This window comes from Penicillium odoratum, assembly GCF_028828045.1.
Source record: "Penicillium odoratum strain IBT 22623 chromosome Unknown utg000002l_segment0_segment0, whole genome shotgun sequence".
NCBI lineage: Eukaryota > Fungi > Ascomycota > Eurotiomycetes > Eurotiales > Aspergillaceae > Penicillium > Penicillium odoratum.
Genome location: NW_026643144.1, coordinates 893,454 through 909,653, shown reverse-complemented (window position 1 = coordinate 909,653; position 16,200 = coordinate 893,454). Strand labels below are relative to the sequence as shown.

The 16,200-nt window shown below is 46.3% G+C and overlaps 5 protein-coding genes across 5 annotated transcripts; 2 read left to right on the top strand and 3 right to left on the bottom strand.

Moving 5' to 3' along the window:
* Positions 1-674: 674 nt before the first annotated feature.
* On the bottom strand, positions 675-1,775 carry N7520_002371 (ribokinase; the record flags this gene model as incomplete). The annotated part of the gene is made up of 1 exon (XM_057136306.1): positions 675-1,775. One exon carries the CDS (start codon positions 1,773-1,775, stop codon positions 675-677), a length of 1,101 nt encoding a protein of 366 aa, XP_056998992.1.
* A 1,047-nt stretch (positions 1,776-2,822) lies between these two features.
* On the top strand, positions 2,823-4,633 carry N7520_002370 (uncharacterized protein; the record flags this gene model as incomplete). The annotated part of the gene is made up of 3 exons (XM_057136305.1): positions 2,823-2,881; positions 2,931-3,992; positions 4,042-4,633. 3 exons carry the CDS (start codon positions 2,823-2,825, stop codon positions 4,631-4,633), a joined length of 1,713 nt encoding a protein of 570 aa, XP_056998991.1.
* A 2,818-nt stretch (positions 4,634-7,451) lies between these two features.
* On the top strand, positions 7,452-10,637 carry N7520_002369 (CAZyme family GT1; the record flags this gene model as incomplete). The annotated part of the gene is made up of 7 exons (XM_057136304.1): positions 7,452-7,611; positions 7,678-8,326; positions 8,397-8,633; positions 8,683-9,444; positions 9,505-10,192; positions 10,248-10,386; positions 10,450-10,637. The coding sequence occupies 7 exons, from the start codon at positions 7,452-7,454 to the stop codon at positions 10,635-10,637; spliced, it is 2,823 nt and encodes a 940-aa protein (XP_056998990.1).
* A 194-nt stretch (positions 10,638-10,831) lies between these two features.
* On the bottom strand, positions 10,832-12,590 carry N7520_002368 (uncharacterized protein; the record flags this gene model as incomplete). Its single annotated transcript, XM_057136303.1, has 5 exons — positions 10,832-11,262; positions 11,314-11,659; positions 11,727-11,797; positions 11,969-12,228; positions 12,277-12,590. The coding sequence occupies 5 exons, from the start codon at positions 12,588-12,590 to the stop codon at positions 10,832-10,834; spliced, it is 1,422 nt and encodes a 473-aa protein (XP_056998989.1).
* A 1,147-nt stretch (positions 12,591-13,737) lies between these two features.
* Positions 13,738-15,852, bottom strand: N7520_002367 (Arabinanase/levansucrase/invertase; the record flags this gene model as incomplete). The annotated part of the gene is made up of 9 exons (XM_057136302.1): positions 13,738-14,047; positions 14,118-14,287; positions 14,341-14,528; positions 14,589-14,783; positions 14,840-14,942; positions 14,996-15,108; positions 15,166-15,413; positions 15,470-15,563; positions 15,708-15,852. 9 exons carry the CDS (start codon positions 15,850-15,852, stop codon positions 13,738-13,740), a joined length of 1,566 nt encoding a protein of 521 aa, XP_056998988.1.
* Positions 15,853-16,200: the final 348 nt, after the last annotated feature.

Genomic DNA, 16,200 nt, shown 5'->3' with positions numbered 1-16,200 from the left:
TCTAGACCTAGAATGATTTGACCATGAGAGATGGAGGACGAAGAGTCAGCTCATATGACGCGTGGCCTTCAATGCTGTCTGTGCTCTTCAGTAGTCCATACTTTGACTAATTTCCCCTCAAGAGGATTCTCCCATGAGCCGGATCCTCTCGAGAGCAGGGTCCTGTTGTAGGGCTTAGAAGTGCCCGCGTCTTTTGGGACGATCTATCGAGGAAAATGGGCGAATTTATTGATACTTACACTAATAGGAGATCTTGCGGATATTGGGTAGTCGGCTTAAATGCTGAAATGCCCATGATTCTAGCCTTCCGAGCCGAAGGTTTTCGTTAAATCTTGCGGGCTGCCACCCATATCTAGATATGTACATTTGTACGACCGAAAACTGGCAACCAGCTATTCCTTTACCGGGCTGAGCCAGCCAGGCCATATGGTTCGTCCTCCTGAAGCAAATGTGAATAATTAAAATTCCACATCGTGTCAATGGAGCATAAAAGAATCAAGATAGATAGATAGTCCTGTCGAAAGATGTATGTCTGCACTGGTAAATAAGGTCTCCAATTTATGATCAATCATAAAATCAATCGAAAATGATGATAGCCGTATGGGTAAAGATTATTCAAATTTTCTTTACATCATAGGACCCTTCCACTTCCTTCGGTGCATAAGTCTTGAAATCTATTCGTCCGGTAGCCCGAGCTCGTCCCCCCATGGAATGCCACTCGTCGCACCAAAATGCCCGACACTTATACCAGCAGCCTTGCTCGCCCAAGCGACAGCTCTGAACATGTTGAAAGAACGGTGATCGCGCTGCCGAATGACCTCCACTGCATATGCGCCAGTGAAAGTATCCCCACACCCCGTCGTGTCGACCACGCCTTCCTTACCAGGCTCGGCATCAAACGTAGTGCACTGCCTTTTGCCGCCAGTGGTTTGCGTCCCTGCAACGCCCCCATCCGCCCCCAAAGTTATGACCACATTTTTGGCCCCCCGGATCAGTAGCGATTCGCAAACGGACAAGTAATGCACCTTGAGGGTTGCCTTGTCGACAGTATTCGCACTGGCCATTTGTTGCTGTTCAAATTTAGATCCTTGGTTCAAGTCCTCGGCTTCCACTCGATTCACAAGAAGATGGTCAATGAATTTGAATATTTTGGTTGGAATGTGTGGAACAACCGGTGCCGCATTCAAAATCACCGTAACTCCTTGATTTTTTGCCTTTTCAATCAGATACAGAACGGTCTCGACAGGAATTTCACATTGAAGCAGTAGCAAGCCCGGTAAGGAGAGACTCATAACATTCTCAATGCAAGCAGCTTTCAGCTTGTAGTTGGCACCTTTCAACAGAACGATAGTATTTTCACCCGCATTGTCGACATATATGTTTGCCTTCCCCGTGTCAATCTCCGGATCCGTGATGATTCGCGATGTGTCAATGCCAACCGCCTCCATAGCAGATATCAACTCCGTCCCAACAGCATCTTTGCCTATACAGCCGACCATCTCGACTTCCACCGGTTCTGTGGACGGATAAGGCACCACTTTCCCCTCGACTCGGTATTGCGAGACAATGGCGGCCGCCATGGCCTGGTTCCGACCTTTCCCACCTGGATACATGTGAAAGCTAGTGGAAGTTGTCGTTTCACCTGGTTGAGGTAATTTGGGGACGCTCCAGCAGTAATCCATATTCAGAGAGCCGACTACGAGGATCTTGGGTGTTCTTGGTCGCTTGGCGGTACTGGCCGTGCTTCTGCTGAGTGGTGAGGACGGATGTTCCATAGTGAGGGGTGATGCGTGTAGCGTGTGGCTAACAGCCTTTGAGGGATTCCTGGGGAAGCTCTTGAGTCAGTATTTGATGAGAGAGGGTAGATGGGAAACGAGTTAGACTGGAACGATACGAATTACCAAAGATTTATTAATATGAAAGTGTTTGGAAACCAAGCAAGAAGGCGGCTGAACTTGAAGTCGGAAGACAAACCCGACGAAGAAAATGACCAAACTTGAATGCGCGTGATGATTACAGATGGTGGTACGTGTCAGCAACGTATATGATGGTTTTATTCAGTGGATATTCTTGGCAGCATCTAGCAGTAGCGATTGCTTGGGAACTCCTTAATATCCAGTATATTATGCACAGATGCAACACAAACCAGGGGATCGTTATCTGTCTAGTGCGGGGATCTATTAACATGTGATGGAGATGGAGGCTGAGCAATTTCCGATTCTGTAAAGATGCATCATCAGCTTCAAGGATCTTGCAAGCACAGATGCCGCTTCGTATTCAAGAAGATGGATATTAACCGGGCTTCCATGGGCGAGTTGACCCACCAATGGACAAGAGACACGTCTTGAGAAATAAAATACAGCGGGACCAAAGGAAGCCACTATAGAAAGCATGCTGCCTTGGAACGAAGGCCCAGGAAAGTGACACTAGTCGGCCATATACAGAGGCCTTCCCATATCGGATGTGTTCAGATTCGCACCAGGTGTTGCTGTTTTGACCGGAAATCTCTTCATTTGATACAAATTACTTGATATTAACCTCGACATGTCACAGCGGAGTCAGCAACTAGCTACTTTCGAGGAAGTGAAGTCGCCAACCGAACTCACATTGCCATTATCCAGCATCGCACAGTATGAACGGGTTTACGCTCTTTTGATTTGTTGGAAAGGCGATCTCAATCAATCGGTGGAATTTCAGAGACTAGCTACGTCACTCACTGAAAATCTCAGAGCGATCGTAGAGCAATTTGAAATTCCCACGGACGACTCCGCCAGAGCCTCGGTCGACTCCTCCGTACCAGCAATCAGGGTAACAACCTGGCCATGATATTCTATGGTGGCGATGCCAATTTGGACAGGGATCGAACATACAAACTATCGTTGTGAGTGTCGTTGCGAAGGCTGTCAGGTACCTGACTGATATGCATGCAGTACCAACTCCGGAGAAAACACCTATACCGTAGATTGGAATGTCCTTCAGAACGACTTGGAGATTGCCGCTACAGATGTACTCATCCTCATGGACTGTATCTACTTGGGTCGTACCCAAGGTCAATGCAATTTGGGCGCAACGAAGATCCTAGCTGCCTCCACCACAAAACCCCCTACAGTCGAGACGGAAATTACAACTTTCGCCGAGGCCCTGTTACAAGGTCTGGAACATTTCCGCGGAAAATGTTTTGGCATCAGTCAGCTACGAGAATACATGATTTCATTGCCAAATATGGGGGATCAGCCGGAACACATCGTGCTAGGGGGTGGAGATACTCCCAGAATTACCCTCTTCTCTCCGCCAGATGTGGAGCCCCAGTCCGATGCACGAGAAAGCAAAGTGGCAATTGAGCTTTCTCTTTCAAGTTCAGGATACGAACAGCAGCACTCGATCGATAATTGGGTGAAGACATCCATTTCCCCTCATGCACAGCAAATGACTCTGGCTCATCCGACGAAGAATCGACTTGAGTATAGCTTCTCCCTGCCTCGAAACGAGGTAACCGACTCCAAACATTGGAAGAAGGTCGGCTCAGGTGTTCCAGACAGTGTAATCGATGTGGTCGCCCGAGTAATGCCTAGCCTAGTTAAGCCAAGGGAGACCGCACAGCCGCCAACCACCACAATCCAAGACTTGGTCGACTCCTTGAATATGAACCAGGGTATCCGAGAAGGGTTTCCAACCCGGAATGGCCAGTACGACTCTGTCACTGTTCTTCCCATCATGTGGAAGAATTCAGATTATAAAGAGGAGCTCCGGGAAGAATTAGCTGCGTTGATGAATTGTTTCCAGGAGCAGTTTAGTTTCGATGTCGAGGATATCTACGAAATAGCGGGTGAATCTAAGGCACACCGTATTCTACGATCGAAAATTGAATACTTCTCCCGCGAGCATGATAAACCCCGGGAGCTTGTGATCGTCGTGTATGCAGGGCATGGAGAAAACACGCGCGATGAGTGGGCGAGGCAGGAAAAGACCTATGGCCAGAGCATTTGGGCCGAGTAAGGAGTTTCCCTAAATTTGATGGCCATCGGACTGATTATGTTCAAGGTCCGCATCTCCGAAGAATACCAACAGGGTAAACTGGTCAGCCATTCAGCCCTTTCTGGTGGATGCTGAATGTGACGTCGCAATCATTCTCAACTGCTGCTATGCGGGTAATGCGGCGCCGCTGGGCATGAATGAGGGTGTAAATGAGATTTTGGCAGCCTGTGGGCGAAGGGAGGAGACCTATACCGGCCGTCAATTGTTTCTGCGCGCGCTCCGGGAGGTTCTTGAAAGCTATGAAGGCCGGTCAATCGCACTTAATCAGGTGCATCGAGAGCTGCTCCGGGCTTCCGGGAAAGATAAAGTCGGAAGTGACCCTTTTCATGACTTCATCGACGCCGAGGAATCAACCCAGAGTATCGAGCTGCGTCCCATTGATAGATATGACAGCATCTCAGACCATCTGACCCTCAACCAACTAGCGGGGCCTTCTAAAGCCAGCCTCTTCTGTGAGATCATTCTCAATCGGCCAGAGAAGATCTACCCCAATGATTGGATCAGATTTTGGAAGAATCAGCGTTTCCCCAACCATGTAGAAAAGATCCACTTCCACACACTGAACGGACTTTCGAAAACTGGGTTTGCACAGACATGAAAAGCTGAAATCCCTCCATATGAATATCATATGAATAGGGACCATCTAAATTGAAACTAGTTCGGCCTTTTATTGAACAGTACTGTTCGGCAATTTTTCCTTGTTATTTGCGTGCCGATGGCGCATCTAGCTGAGCACAACTCATTTAGATCCCTCTCTTTTATAAGTATTCTGAAGAACATACTGTCCCTTAGCGCTGCACATTGCATACCTATACACCTATATGATTCGAGGGGTTAAAATATTCCGTAAGCGTGTCAGGGGGTAACTGGGCTTCAGTTAAGATGCTCATAATCGAGTATAAAAAGCCTGATCATACTGTAGTGTCAGATTGAAACAAGATAGCTTCAACTAAATTATTATTCATGCTCAATACCTTGCTTCTTTGGCGTTACTCAGGGATATAGGGCTACTTTTCTAGATCTCCTACTAGTATCAAAGTGGTGAGGTTAGAGAAAACACAGTGAAAGAAAAATACACAGTCAAATAATATCGTAGTATAGGGATCTAAAATGAAAAAGGCAAGGTAAATGTCATATTCGCACTCTATGAATATGAATAAATGAAATTTAATTCGCGCGAATAAACGCATTCTTGGTATTGAATATCACAGAGGTCAAAGCTTATACTTATTACGGACCTATACGTCAGCAACACACTAGGCAGGGATTATAGAGAAAGATAAATCGACTTAGATCAGCTATAGTAACAGTAGTAATATATTTTAACATATTCAGTTAACCTAGGATCTGTATTTGTATCAGCGCCCGTCCTATAGAGCATAGGACTGCAGCATATCATGTATAGGACCTAGGCCTATAGGTAAATAGACCTCATTAAAACCTTTTGAAGGGCCGGAACCTCTAGCCCTCAGCCCAACCCGCAGCGGTTGAAGGGTTACTATTGTTGGTGTCCCTGGTGTCGGCTCACGTAAACGGACGTATTTTATCGACCAATGGGGTCCGTACTCGATCGTGTAATTGTCTGAATTATTACCCGCCCTCGAACCACAGTTCTTATGTGCGGATCCTGACTAAGGCTAGCATGACAAAGCAGATTACCTAATTTTATGATTCTCCATAGTTAGCGACACCTGGGTCATATCATGTGACCTGAGCAGCGCTGGCATCCCGTTTAGGACTAGCTTAGTTTTGGGTCTGGGGGCTGTTGTTGCATGTGTATCTCAGTTGTATTGTTGTGGAGTTCTGTGGGTCACGACCCAATACTATAGATACAGGTCTAACCCTAATGCATGAGTAGTGCGTATCAGGGTGACAGGACAATACCATAAATACAGGTGATCCAACAGGGGCAAATCCTCCAGATCTTCTGCTCCTTCTCTCTTTTCTCCCCCCATACCCAATATCACATACGTTTTGTGTGAAGCTGTCAGCCTACATATTGTAGTCATCTTCCATCTTCACCGCTTGGGGCCTATTGGCGCCAAGAAGTATGACTAACCCTCGCCCGACCCTTAACCAGCAGAGGGCCGCCCGCGGGCGGCCCTCATTCACTCGCATTTGTACAAGATAAGTCGACCTTTTCTAGTTTGGACGTATAATCTGGCTAAATTATCTTAATGAATTAATATCATTTAACTCTATTCCAGTTTTTATCTTAAAATTCTATTTCGACTTCCTGTTATATATATTCAGCTTCGATGCACAATGTCCCAGAAGTTCCGGCTCCATACCTCTAAAATTGTTAGATTGACCAATCACTATCTGTGACAAACACTCTAGCCAGTCATTGTGAGAAAAGGATAAGGCACCAAGACCCGGGAAAAGGAAAGGAGGGAGAGAAGCGTTCTTCCGATCACCTATCTACTCATTGTACGGTCAAACTCATACTCTCACACGAACTAGCATTTTACCATGAACCAATGCCGTGGAAGGTTGTATAGAGGAAATCTGCTTTTATGGCGAACTTGAAGGAATTGGATATCTAGATAAACTATTTGATGTCAGTGAATAGAATTATATGAGTAGATCCCCCTGAGGTCTCAAGTATACATTCAGTGTTCTCACGTCTTACCGTTCTGTGCACGTCATTCCTCATTTGAATAACCCCCTTAGACGCTGACTGACATAATCATTTAACAACCTCTGCGAGAAGCTGAAATGCTCAATAATATGATCACCAGAGGTATGTGGCCTATTCTGGACTCTTCTTTGAGAGCAAGGTTAGTCAGTTGATAGTATATCTTATTTCACTTGCCGAAGTGGCGGTACAGCCGCAGTCTTCTGATCCCATCGTATAGAATTCGCCACGATAAACATGACCATGCTAAAGATGTACTTTATGTTGAACAAATTAGTAAATTTAAATACTAGTTGATAATCTCAATGCGAGGATCTGTTTCTGCTGCCCAAAATTTGTTACCATCGGAGAGCATGCACCTCTTATTAAAGACCATTCTCAAACTTGAAGACCCGACCACCTATGATAAGCTGGGACTAATCAATCTTGAATAAGATTTCGCTCGGTACCAAGAAAAGGCGATGCGCGTGATGTAGTTTGTGCGATCTAGACTTTTCCGGGGATCTTTCACATCCAGCTAAGGAATCACGGACCCTGGGCCGTGAGTCTACTGACGTCATCCACTAAAATCAAAAACGAATCAATTCTCTTCGGAGTTCGATTTGTCAGGCACTTCAAAGGTGGGTGGTGTCAGTAAAGATCAGATCGGGATAAAAAGAAAGTAAGAGAAGAACTAGCCACGTATCGAGCTCCAGGCGATCATTCGCGTCCATCACTTTCGCAAATCTTCAACTTCGCTTTTCTTACTGACATCCTACGTGCTACACTCCTGTTAATCATGGCTGCTGTAGCGCTGAATAATGCTGGAAGGTCATCCGAGCTAATGAATGCCCATCGCTCGGATGATTGGCCAAGTGACAGTACTAAGGGATCACCAGACGACCACGATGAAGTGAAATTTTTGCAAGATGGGCTGAGCACTGGCGCTCGTATTCTAAGTAAATAATGTCCCAGCGATTTTCACAAACTGACCTTGCTCTAACATCGATGGCATTTTATCATAGGTGACGGCCGGGTAGAAATCCATGTCAAGCAGCATAAACCACATCTCACAGGGATCTTGGATCATATGCAACGCAGGGACAGTATGTTTTCTGACGGGGTGCCCGATCACGGCCGCGTGAGCTCACGCGTCAGTGCACAATGGTCTTTGTCGAAGAATGTGCATTTTCCGCTGCACTTGAACATCGTCATCCAAGTGATTGGTTCCCAAGGCGACATCCAACCATTTGTTGCACTAGGAAAGGAGCTCAAAGCACAAGGCCATCGAATCAGACTGGCAACTCATTTAGCTTTCCGGCAATTTGTTCTCGACAGCGGCCTAGAGTTTTTCAACATTGGAGGAGACCCAGAGCAGCTGATGGCTTTTATGGTAAAAAACCCGGGCCTGCTACCGGGGTTCAAGGCAATACGCAGCGGAGATATCCAAAAGCGCCGGCGTGAGATGAAGGAAATCTTTACTGGATGTTGGAAATCCTGCTTTATAAAGGGTGATGGGACTGAACTCCACCAAATCAAGGAAGACCTATGGAGTGAGGCTGTGGATTACCGACAACGACCGTTCGTAGCAGATGCTATTATAGCCAACCCGCCTAGCCTAGCTCATATTCACTGCGCCCAGCGACTAGGTATCCCTCTTCATATCATATTTACGTGAGTCGACCTTACTATATACAACAAACTCCAATTCCCTTTCATATACTAATTATCTTGCAAATAACAGGATGCCCTGGTCACCAACTCAGTCTTTTCCCCACCCACTAGCGAATCTCCATCCCCAAGGCTGCAAGCCGACCGTCGCAAATTTCATGTCATATAGCGTTATGGATATGATGGTATGGGAGGGACTGGGTGATATTCTGAATACGCTTCGCAAAAATGCCTTAGCTTTGCAACCTCTCGATACAGTGACCGCCCGGGGCATTCTACAACGACTACATGTACCACATACGTATCTATGGTAAGATAAATTTTGATACTTGGCAAGGCTATTCTAACTTTCGATACAGGTCTCCTTCATTACTGCCAAAGCCCCCTGACTGGCCTGACAACATCGATGTATGCGGCTTCAGCTTCCTCCCGTCTCAGACTGACTACGTACCACCGAGCGAAATAACTACATTTTTGAACGCCGGACAAAAGCCGATATATATCGGTTTTGGCTCCATTGTAGTTTCCAATCCTCTCAAATTGACGAATATCATATTTGAAGCAGTCCGAAAGACTGGACAGCGGGCTCTCGTCTCAAAGGGCTGGGGAAATCTGGGAGCAGATGAAGTGCCAGACAATATTCTTATGATTGGAAGCTGCCCTCACGATTGGCTATTTCGGCAGGTTTCATGTGTGATCCATCATGGTGGTGCTGGCACTACAGCGGCAGGTCTCGCGCTAGGTGTGCCGACGATAATTGTCCCCTTTTTTGGGGACCAGCAATTCTGGGGAAATATTGTTGCGCGGGCGGGAGCGGGGCCAACACCGATACCATATAAGCGTTTGAACGTGGAGAGTCTCTCCAAAGCAATCCAGAATGCGCTTGAGCCAAGTACCCTAGACAGAGCGCAGTCTATTGCGAGGAAAATGCAGGAAGAGTCTGGAGTGCGCCATGGGGTGAACAGCTTTTACCGACATCTTGACCCTGAAACTCTCAGATGCTCTATACTCCCAGATCGGCCGGCAGCTTGGCATCTCAAACATACGAAGATTAACTTTAGTGCCTTTGCAGCCACGGTTTTAGTAAAATCTGGGAAGGTCAGTCCAGACACGCTCGTGCTGTAAGTCGTCTCCAACAAGTGACCGAAAATGCGAGAGTCCCTCAGCTGATTTGCTTCTAGTCACCGTGCAACCGAATATGATACATTCCTTAACCCTACCGACCCGATTACCGCTAGTGCTCAAGTGCTTTTTGGAGCTATTACCGGCTTTGTGACGGGGCTTATAGATGCACCACGAGAGATGCTGAGTGATTTCTCTTCTGCTGCTCACGCAATACGCCATCCTCGCGAACGTTTTGATCGCCGCACAGCATGTCAGGCAGCACTGTCTACTCCAGAACGTCTATCCCCAGTGAATACTACCGGAACCGAGGAAACAAGAATTGAAAATGAGGATGGGCAATTGCAGATTGACAATGGCGGTCAAGAGCGTAGAGAAATCCGAGAAGATGATAGTACACAGGAGGATTCTGCTGCTGAGGGCAACGAAGTCGAAGCCCACGACACCGAGATCTCTCGGGTTCGGACTACAGAGCGCACTAGGAATCTCCAGCTCGAAAAGGCCAAAACAATGAGCAGCTCGATGACGCCCTCAGAACCACCCAAGTATTCTGCTTTAAATGAAGCTGCATTCCAGGGGAAAAAAGCGTCGAAGAAGATGCTGAAGCTAGTCATATGGCTCCCAACAAATTTGTCACTGAGTATGGCCAGAGGTTTCCACAATGCACCCAGATTATATAATGATACGACTGTAAACGACGTTCCCCAGGTGATGGGTCTTCGAAGCGGATTCAGGGCAGCGGGAAAGGTAGTAACATCCATTCCAGTGTCAGTCTAGGAATAAAGTTCTGACATCTACACAGGAGCTCAAAGATGGATTTTACTTCGGTATTAAGGGACTAGGAACGCATCCGCGTGATGGCTTGAAGCACGATGGTACCAAGGGACTCTTTAAGGGCGTCGGGAAAGCAATGGGCGGGGTTATTCTCAAGCCGACAGCGGGTAAGCTGAACGCAAAAATAGCGTTTCAGTGATCTTAATCTTTCACGTGCTAATCTCAATCAGGGCTATGGGGTCTAGCAGGATATCCCCTGAGCGGCGTTCTCAGAGAGATCAACGACTCACTAGGCAGGCATCAAAAATGCATGATTGTAATGGGTCGTATTGCTCAGGGACTTGAGGAATGGCGAGAGTCTACGGCCCAGGAAAGGGAAGAGGTATCTAGAAGATGGGTCATGATCAACGCGACTTGAAAAGCCGGAAGAAAGAAATTTATCACTCTTGTTTGACCTGAGCCTTTAGCAGTATAGTTGAAGATACCATGAGAATGATTTAAATTGTGTGGTTAGGTTGAGAGTCTCACTATATCTTGTCCTATTAAGGCTAAAAACAAATTCAAAAATATACAACTGTCATAATGAACCAAAATATAGAGCCTTAAATCCCTTCATCTATGACCTTTGACTAACTTTTGGAATGCATCAACATAATCAAACATACTTCTCTTGAATCTCCATAACTGGGTATTCCGGTCAACGGTTTGCATGTCGTAGCGCTGGGCATAAGTTCCCCACTCATTGTTGTCAATTAAAGACCACGCGAAAGCACCAACGATAGGGACTCCGTCTTCATCTATAGATTTCACCATGTTTGCAATATAATATGTGTAGTACTGAGAGCGTAGGTCGTCATAGCGTGCTTCATCTGGTGTCATATTTGCTTCCAAAAGTGCATTCCAGCCAAATTCAGTGATGACAGTCCCTCCAGAGGTGTGGTAGACGTCGTCGTAGTATTTCAGTGCTGGCCGAACGTAAGTGGGTGTAGTGTACTTATACACCGTGGAGGGGGACCCGATGAGCCAGCCGTTGGCATCGTAGTCTGTGGTATTGACGCAGATAGGCTATAGTGAATGAGATACATTCGCCGCACATGCTTCAATCCCACCATCGGGCGGAGTGGTAAATATCTGGCTGTATGCGTCGATTGCCAGGAAATCGACCGTCTCATTAAGATAAGAGAGATCTTTGGTCTTCAGTTGGGTGACATTCGCTCCAGTGGTGTTTTTGACAGACTCTGGATAGTCCACTCCCCGGACCATGGGGTTGAGAAGGATGCCCAAAGAGAACTCATTACTCCATTGAGCTGCAACAAGATCGTCAGGATTGCTGAATCTGAGTGAGAAAGCGAAGTTGTTGAATATCTTCATTGAAATTTTCCCCGTAGCGCTGAGTTCCTCATGATAGAAGTGCCAAACTCTTGCATGGGCCATAAGCACCTGTAAAATGACATTATCAGTGGTTATTCCTGCAATCTAGTTATCCACTAAGTAGATTGTCGCTTACATTATGATATCCGTGAAATGTATCCGTCATAATGTTAGGTTCGTTAAATGTAATCCATACTGGCACCCGATCTGCCAATCTATCAGGTTGTCAAATGCCACTATCAATGTTGCGAAGAAAATTGGATTTGCTTGGTCGTGACAGCACGAGCACAAATACTCAAATACCGGGACGACAGGATTGTTATCGTATCCTGACTGAATTACGAGGTTTTATAGATAAGCAGGATGATTCTCACTGACCGGTATGCTGATATCCAATCAGAGCTTTCTCTCCGGTGACTAATGTAGCAGGGGTAACAATATGCGTCAAGGTCACGACTGGAACAATTCCGTTCTCGATGCAGAAGTTAATTATATCTTCATAATGGTCGAGAGCTTGCATGTTGATTGGAGATCCAGCAACCCCGAAAGGCACGACACGGGACCAGGCGATTGAAAAGAAGTAATATAGGATCCCAATTGCGGCCAGTCGAAGGATGTCTTGCTTATAGAGATAGTAACTAAATTATTAGGAAAGAAGTCAGCGAGGGTAGATAGAGTTTACTTACTGCATATCGGCAACGATCGAATCATTTCCTCCAGCTGCAAGACCCAAGCTGTCCGCGGACGATGGTCCGCGGCCTTGATCCATTAGGCCCCCATCATACTGCCAGGCACTACCTGCAACTCCCCACATAAAATCTGCGGGTAAACTTCCATGCCTGTCTTGTTGGCCTGGATCGTAGATCGGGGGGGAAACAAGCTCCGATGACGCAACTGGGAAGGGAGATACCGTGGTAGTAAATGGCAATTGGTCCGTGCAGGTTGCGGTTCCCCATAAGGCTCTATAGGCTCCCTGGCCGTAAGGGTCGTTGGTATCCATCGCAGTTGCATTGTGGATATACCTGTATGTTTTGTACGTGAGATCGCCAGCTAGCTATAATCTCTCGCAAACGGTGCAGCATAGCGCTGATAGCTCAAAGGATATAGCAAAGGAGTGGCATAGCGGATCGTTGTCATGGGCGTATAAGAAATGACGCCAGTTGGTTGTAGAGCCATTGAGGGCCTGTGGTCCGGAGATGCTTGGGAATCATTGGTAAACAAAACAACTGCCAGGAGAAGGAGACAGTAAGCCATGATTAGATAAACTAATTAACCAGTTCAGATGCTTACCAGCTCGTTATGTAGTCATAATGTGCCTTGCTTGGAAGTTTAAAACGTCGGCTCCACATGCGGACAAGGGTGCGATATAGAAATAGAACGGCGATCCATCCGAGTTGTGTTTTCAAGCTATTTCACTGGCTGCAAATAATGCGAAGAGCGACGACATCCGAGGTTTGAGGAGTCTAGTAAGCCCCCGCAAATTCTTAAGTTCGTTGCCCCGGATTCAACGGTGAGGGGTCCAACAGAGACCAGGCAGCCCAGGTCGGGAGGCATGGTCTCTGTTCAGAGAAGTCAGCCATACTCGTCAGACAAAAGATTCCATTGCAGAGCGTACTAGCTTCCATGTGATGAAATGTTGGATAAGCGTAATCTCTGAGCTTGTTATTTAAGTTGTCTTTTATTCGCTAATCTAGGCTAAATGCCCCTATTTTCTGCGCTAGTTGACACACTACTTAGTTAAGGGGCTGGGCTTAGTAAGATCGTTGAGAGCCTAGTTAACGATCGTCAGGCAGATAAGGGTGCTGAATATTCCTCGGGCGCACCAGTAAAATGGCGACCCTCTTTTGTCTTGACGGCCGTTACCTTTACAATTACGCTGAGATTATGAAACGGTGACCTCAAAGAAGTCACAGTAGGATTCATTTTCCATAAAAAAAGTCGCAAGAGCGTAGAGGGATAACTGGTCTCAAAAACTATTGTACAATTGTCCGGATCAACTTGATATTGAGAGTATTTCAAATAATTTTATTAGGCTTGGAAATGTAAAATTCAAGTGCTGAAATGTTCACGGGTGATCTATATGCATTGAGTGGTCAGGTAGTAGGATGCCTTCAACATGCAACAATTGAAAGATCAAAGAATAAAATTTAGTTGACTACCGACCAGAACTTGAGCCCTCGTCGTTCGCGAACCTGAATCGGAGGTGAAGATCCCTTCGGACCCCTCGCAGAATATTGGCCAATACCTTGCTGGAACAAAATCAAGTCTTCTGACTTTTGATTCGCAGCGAGAGGATATTCTAGATGGCAATATGGCGCAAAATCGGCACCTGAGATCTGAAGTCCCAATCTCTCACCAGCACTAACTTGCGCATCAACATGTACGGTGGCATTATTGAATACCCATGTCAGATTGCTGGGGAGGAAGGAACTTTCGCCCAGGGTGTTAAAAGTATATCTAAACATTTGGAATTCAGTCAGAACGCAAATTGCTGATAGCGGACGGCTTAATGAGCAAGTTGACTTACCCTGGCTCAAGTAGATCCTGGACGGAGGAAAAGTTGAACACAGTCACTTTCAAGGCTGTGGTTTGTGTTGTAGCCGCAATATTGACGGATACCGACTCGAGAAGTCCAGTACGCTCAGCGGTCCAAGTTTGATAGAGAATATACTGGTCTGAGTCACAAACAGCGGAGTACTGGGAAATGTTAGCATTTTTTCACGGTCGGGAATTGGCCGAAAAGGACTGACAGTTGCAAGGTCAGGGCTCTTGTCCGTTGACTGGCTTGCTAAACCCGATGCAGCGGTTCCTTCCCCAGGCGTGAAGTCCACCTCAAAAGTGGCTTCCGGGCTACAGTTCAGATCCTGAACGCTACCATCCTTGTTAAAGACTAAAGGCTGGAATATATGGCCACCAAAGCCAGTCCTTGGGCCACCAGCTACCGGATCATCAGCTTAAGCCACAGAGACCAAAGATTTTGGAAAAAAAAGCAACTTACGAACTGATGTACCATGCCACACATATGTTGTCTCCTTCGTCTTCGGATCGACAAGTGGAAGGATGCCTTCAAGTTGAGAATTGCATGAATCTCCACTTAAGATTTGGCGTTTCCACGGTCCTTGAATAGACGAGGACCGATAGACGATAGCCAATGTTCCGCTGCAATATCCACAGGTGTTCGAAGCAAAGACATCTAAATGTAGTTAGCAATCAATCACAGGCATTAATCGCAAGTAGGATATCTCATACACCACAGTCCGTTCCTGAAAATTAGGTCTGGCGACTCAGCTTGGTTGTCGACTATGTCATTGGCCTCTGACTTCACGTCGTACGCCACTGTAGTGGTGTTAACCTTCAAGCAAGGTTAGCATTTATATGTGCCAGGATTTCAACAAGAAAACAAACCAGATCTGAAGTAAGGTGGCCAAGGTATAATGATTGTGAGATTTGAGGCCATAAACTGCCTCCATCAGTGATGGTGAAATTCAAGCCACTGTAAACGATATATCCCTCATTATCTGTAATGAATTAGATCATGGGACGATGAGAACTTCCATCCGGAGCATAAAACGTACTTATAAGCTCAACAGCAAAGTCGGCAGGGTTAAGCTTTGCAACCACAGGGTCCAGGGCAGGTTGAGAGCTGAGAAATTTGTATCCTGTAGCGGGGTGATCCGATGTTGCCACCACATAACCGTCATTGTTGGCCCAAAGGATGTATTTCTTGGTCTTGGCATTATAGATAATGTGTGGGCGACCGCAACCTCCGGATCCCGAACAATCGTTGGTTGTAGTGGGGTCATAGAGGAAGCCTTCGTACCTCCTAATTTCTTTTTTGAGCAATCTGATTTAGACAGAAGAACGGGAGGGAGAACGTACCAATTCACTAGATCCACCGAGGAATAGCTTTTGATACCATATGCCTCACTCCCTTCAATTGACCAGCTATTTCCGTAGAGGTAATATTTGCCATCTATTTTTGAGGGTTAAAATGGGGAATGCTTCGGGAAAGGTGTAGACTCGGGAGTAACTGACTCAAATCTAGTGTTATTATGTCAGTATATGTAGTACGAATTGGAGGAGATGCAGGGCCATACTATGGCATTTGAATACGTACAATTGATTTTACTTCCATATGCGTCAATGAAGTTCCCATCAACATCAAACATAAATCTTCTTTCATTGCTGAATTGGGTTGTTGCTCCAATAGCGAGCTGCGAGAACAAGCCAGCCGCTACAATGGCGATCCGTGAGAAGCGCATGGTCGAAACCTTCGAATAAAGCTGATCCTCAGCCCCTTCTTCCCCTTTTGTTTCCCAGCTCTGGCAACTTATACATTCTTCGTTACGGAAGTGCCGAGCTCGGCTTCGGATATCCCTGGCTTTCTCCACAGTTTAGCCGGAAAATGCGGAGTAGTTGTGGGGAAGTGGAAATTTGCTGACAGTTTCTCACCGGGAAAAAATCAGGGGAAAACCCCAAAACCCACCAAAACCAAGTCGCCTCGTATTTAGCGAGTGCGGGGAAAAAGAGGCAAATTTATTTTCATTTTTTTTACTCACTTTTTTGAATTGAACATTCGAACGGTAAGCGAACTGGTCCCTTTCCCTGAG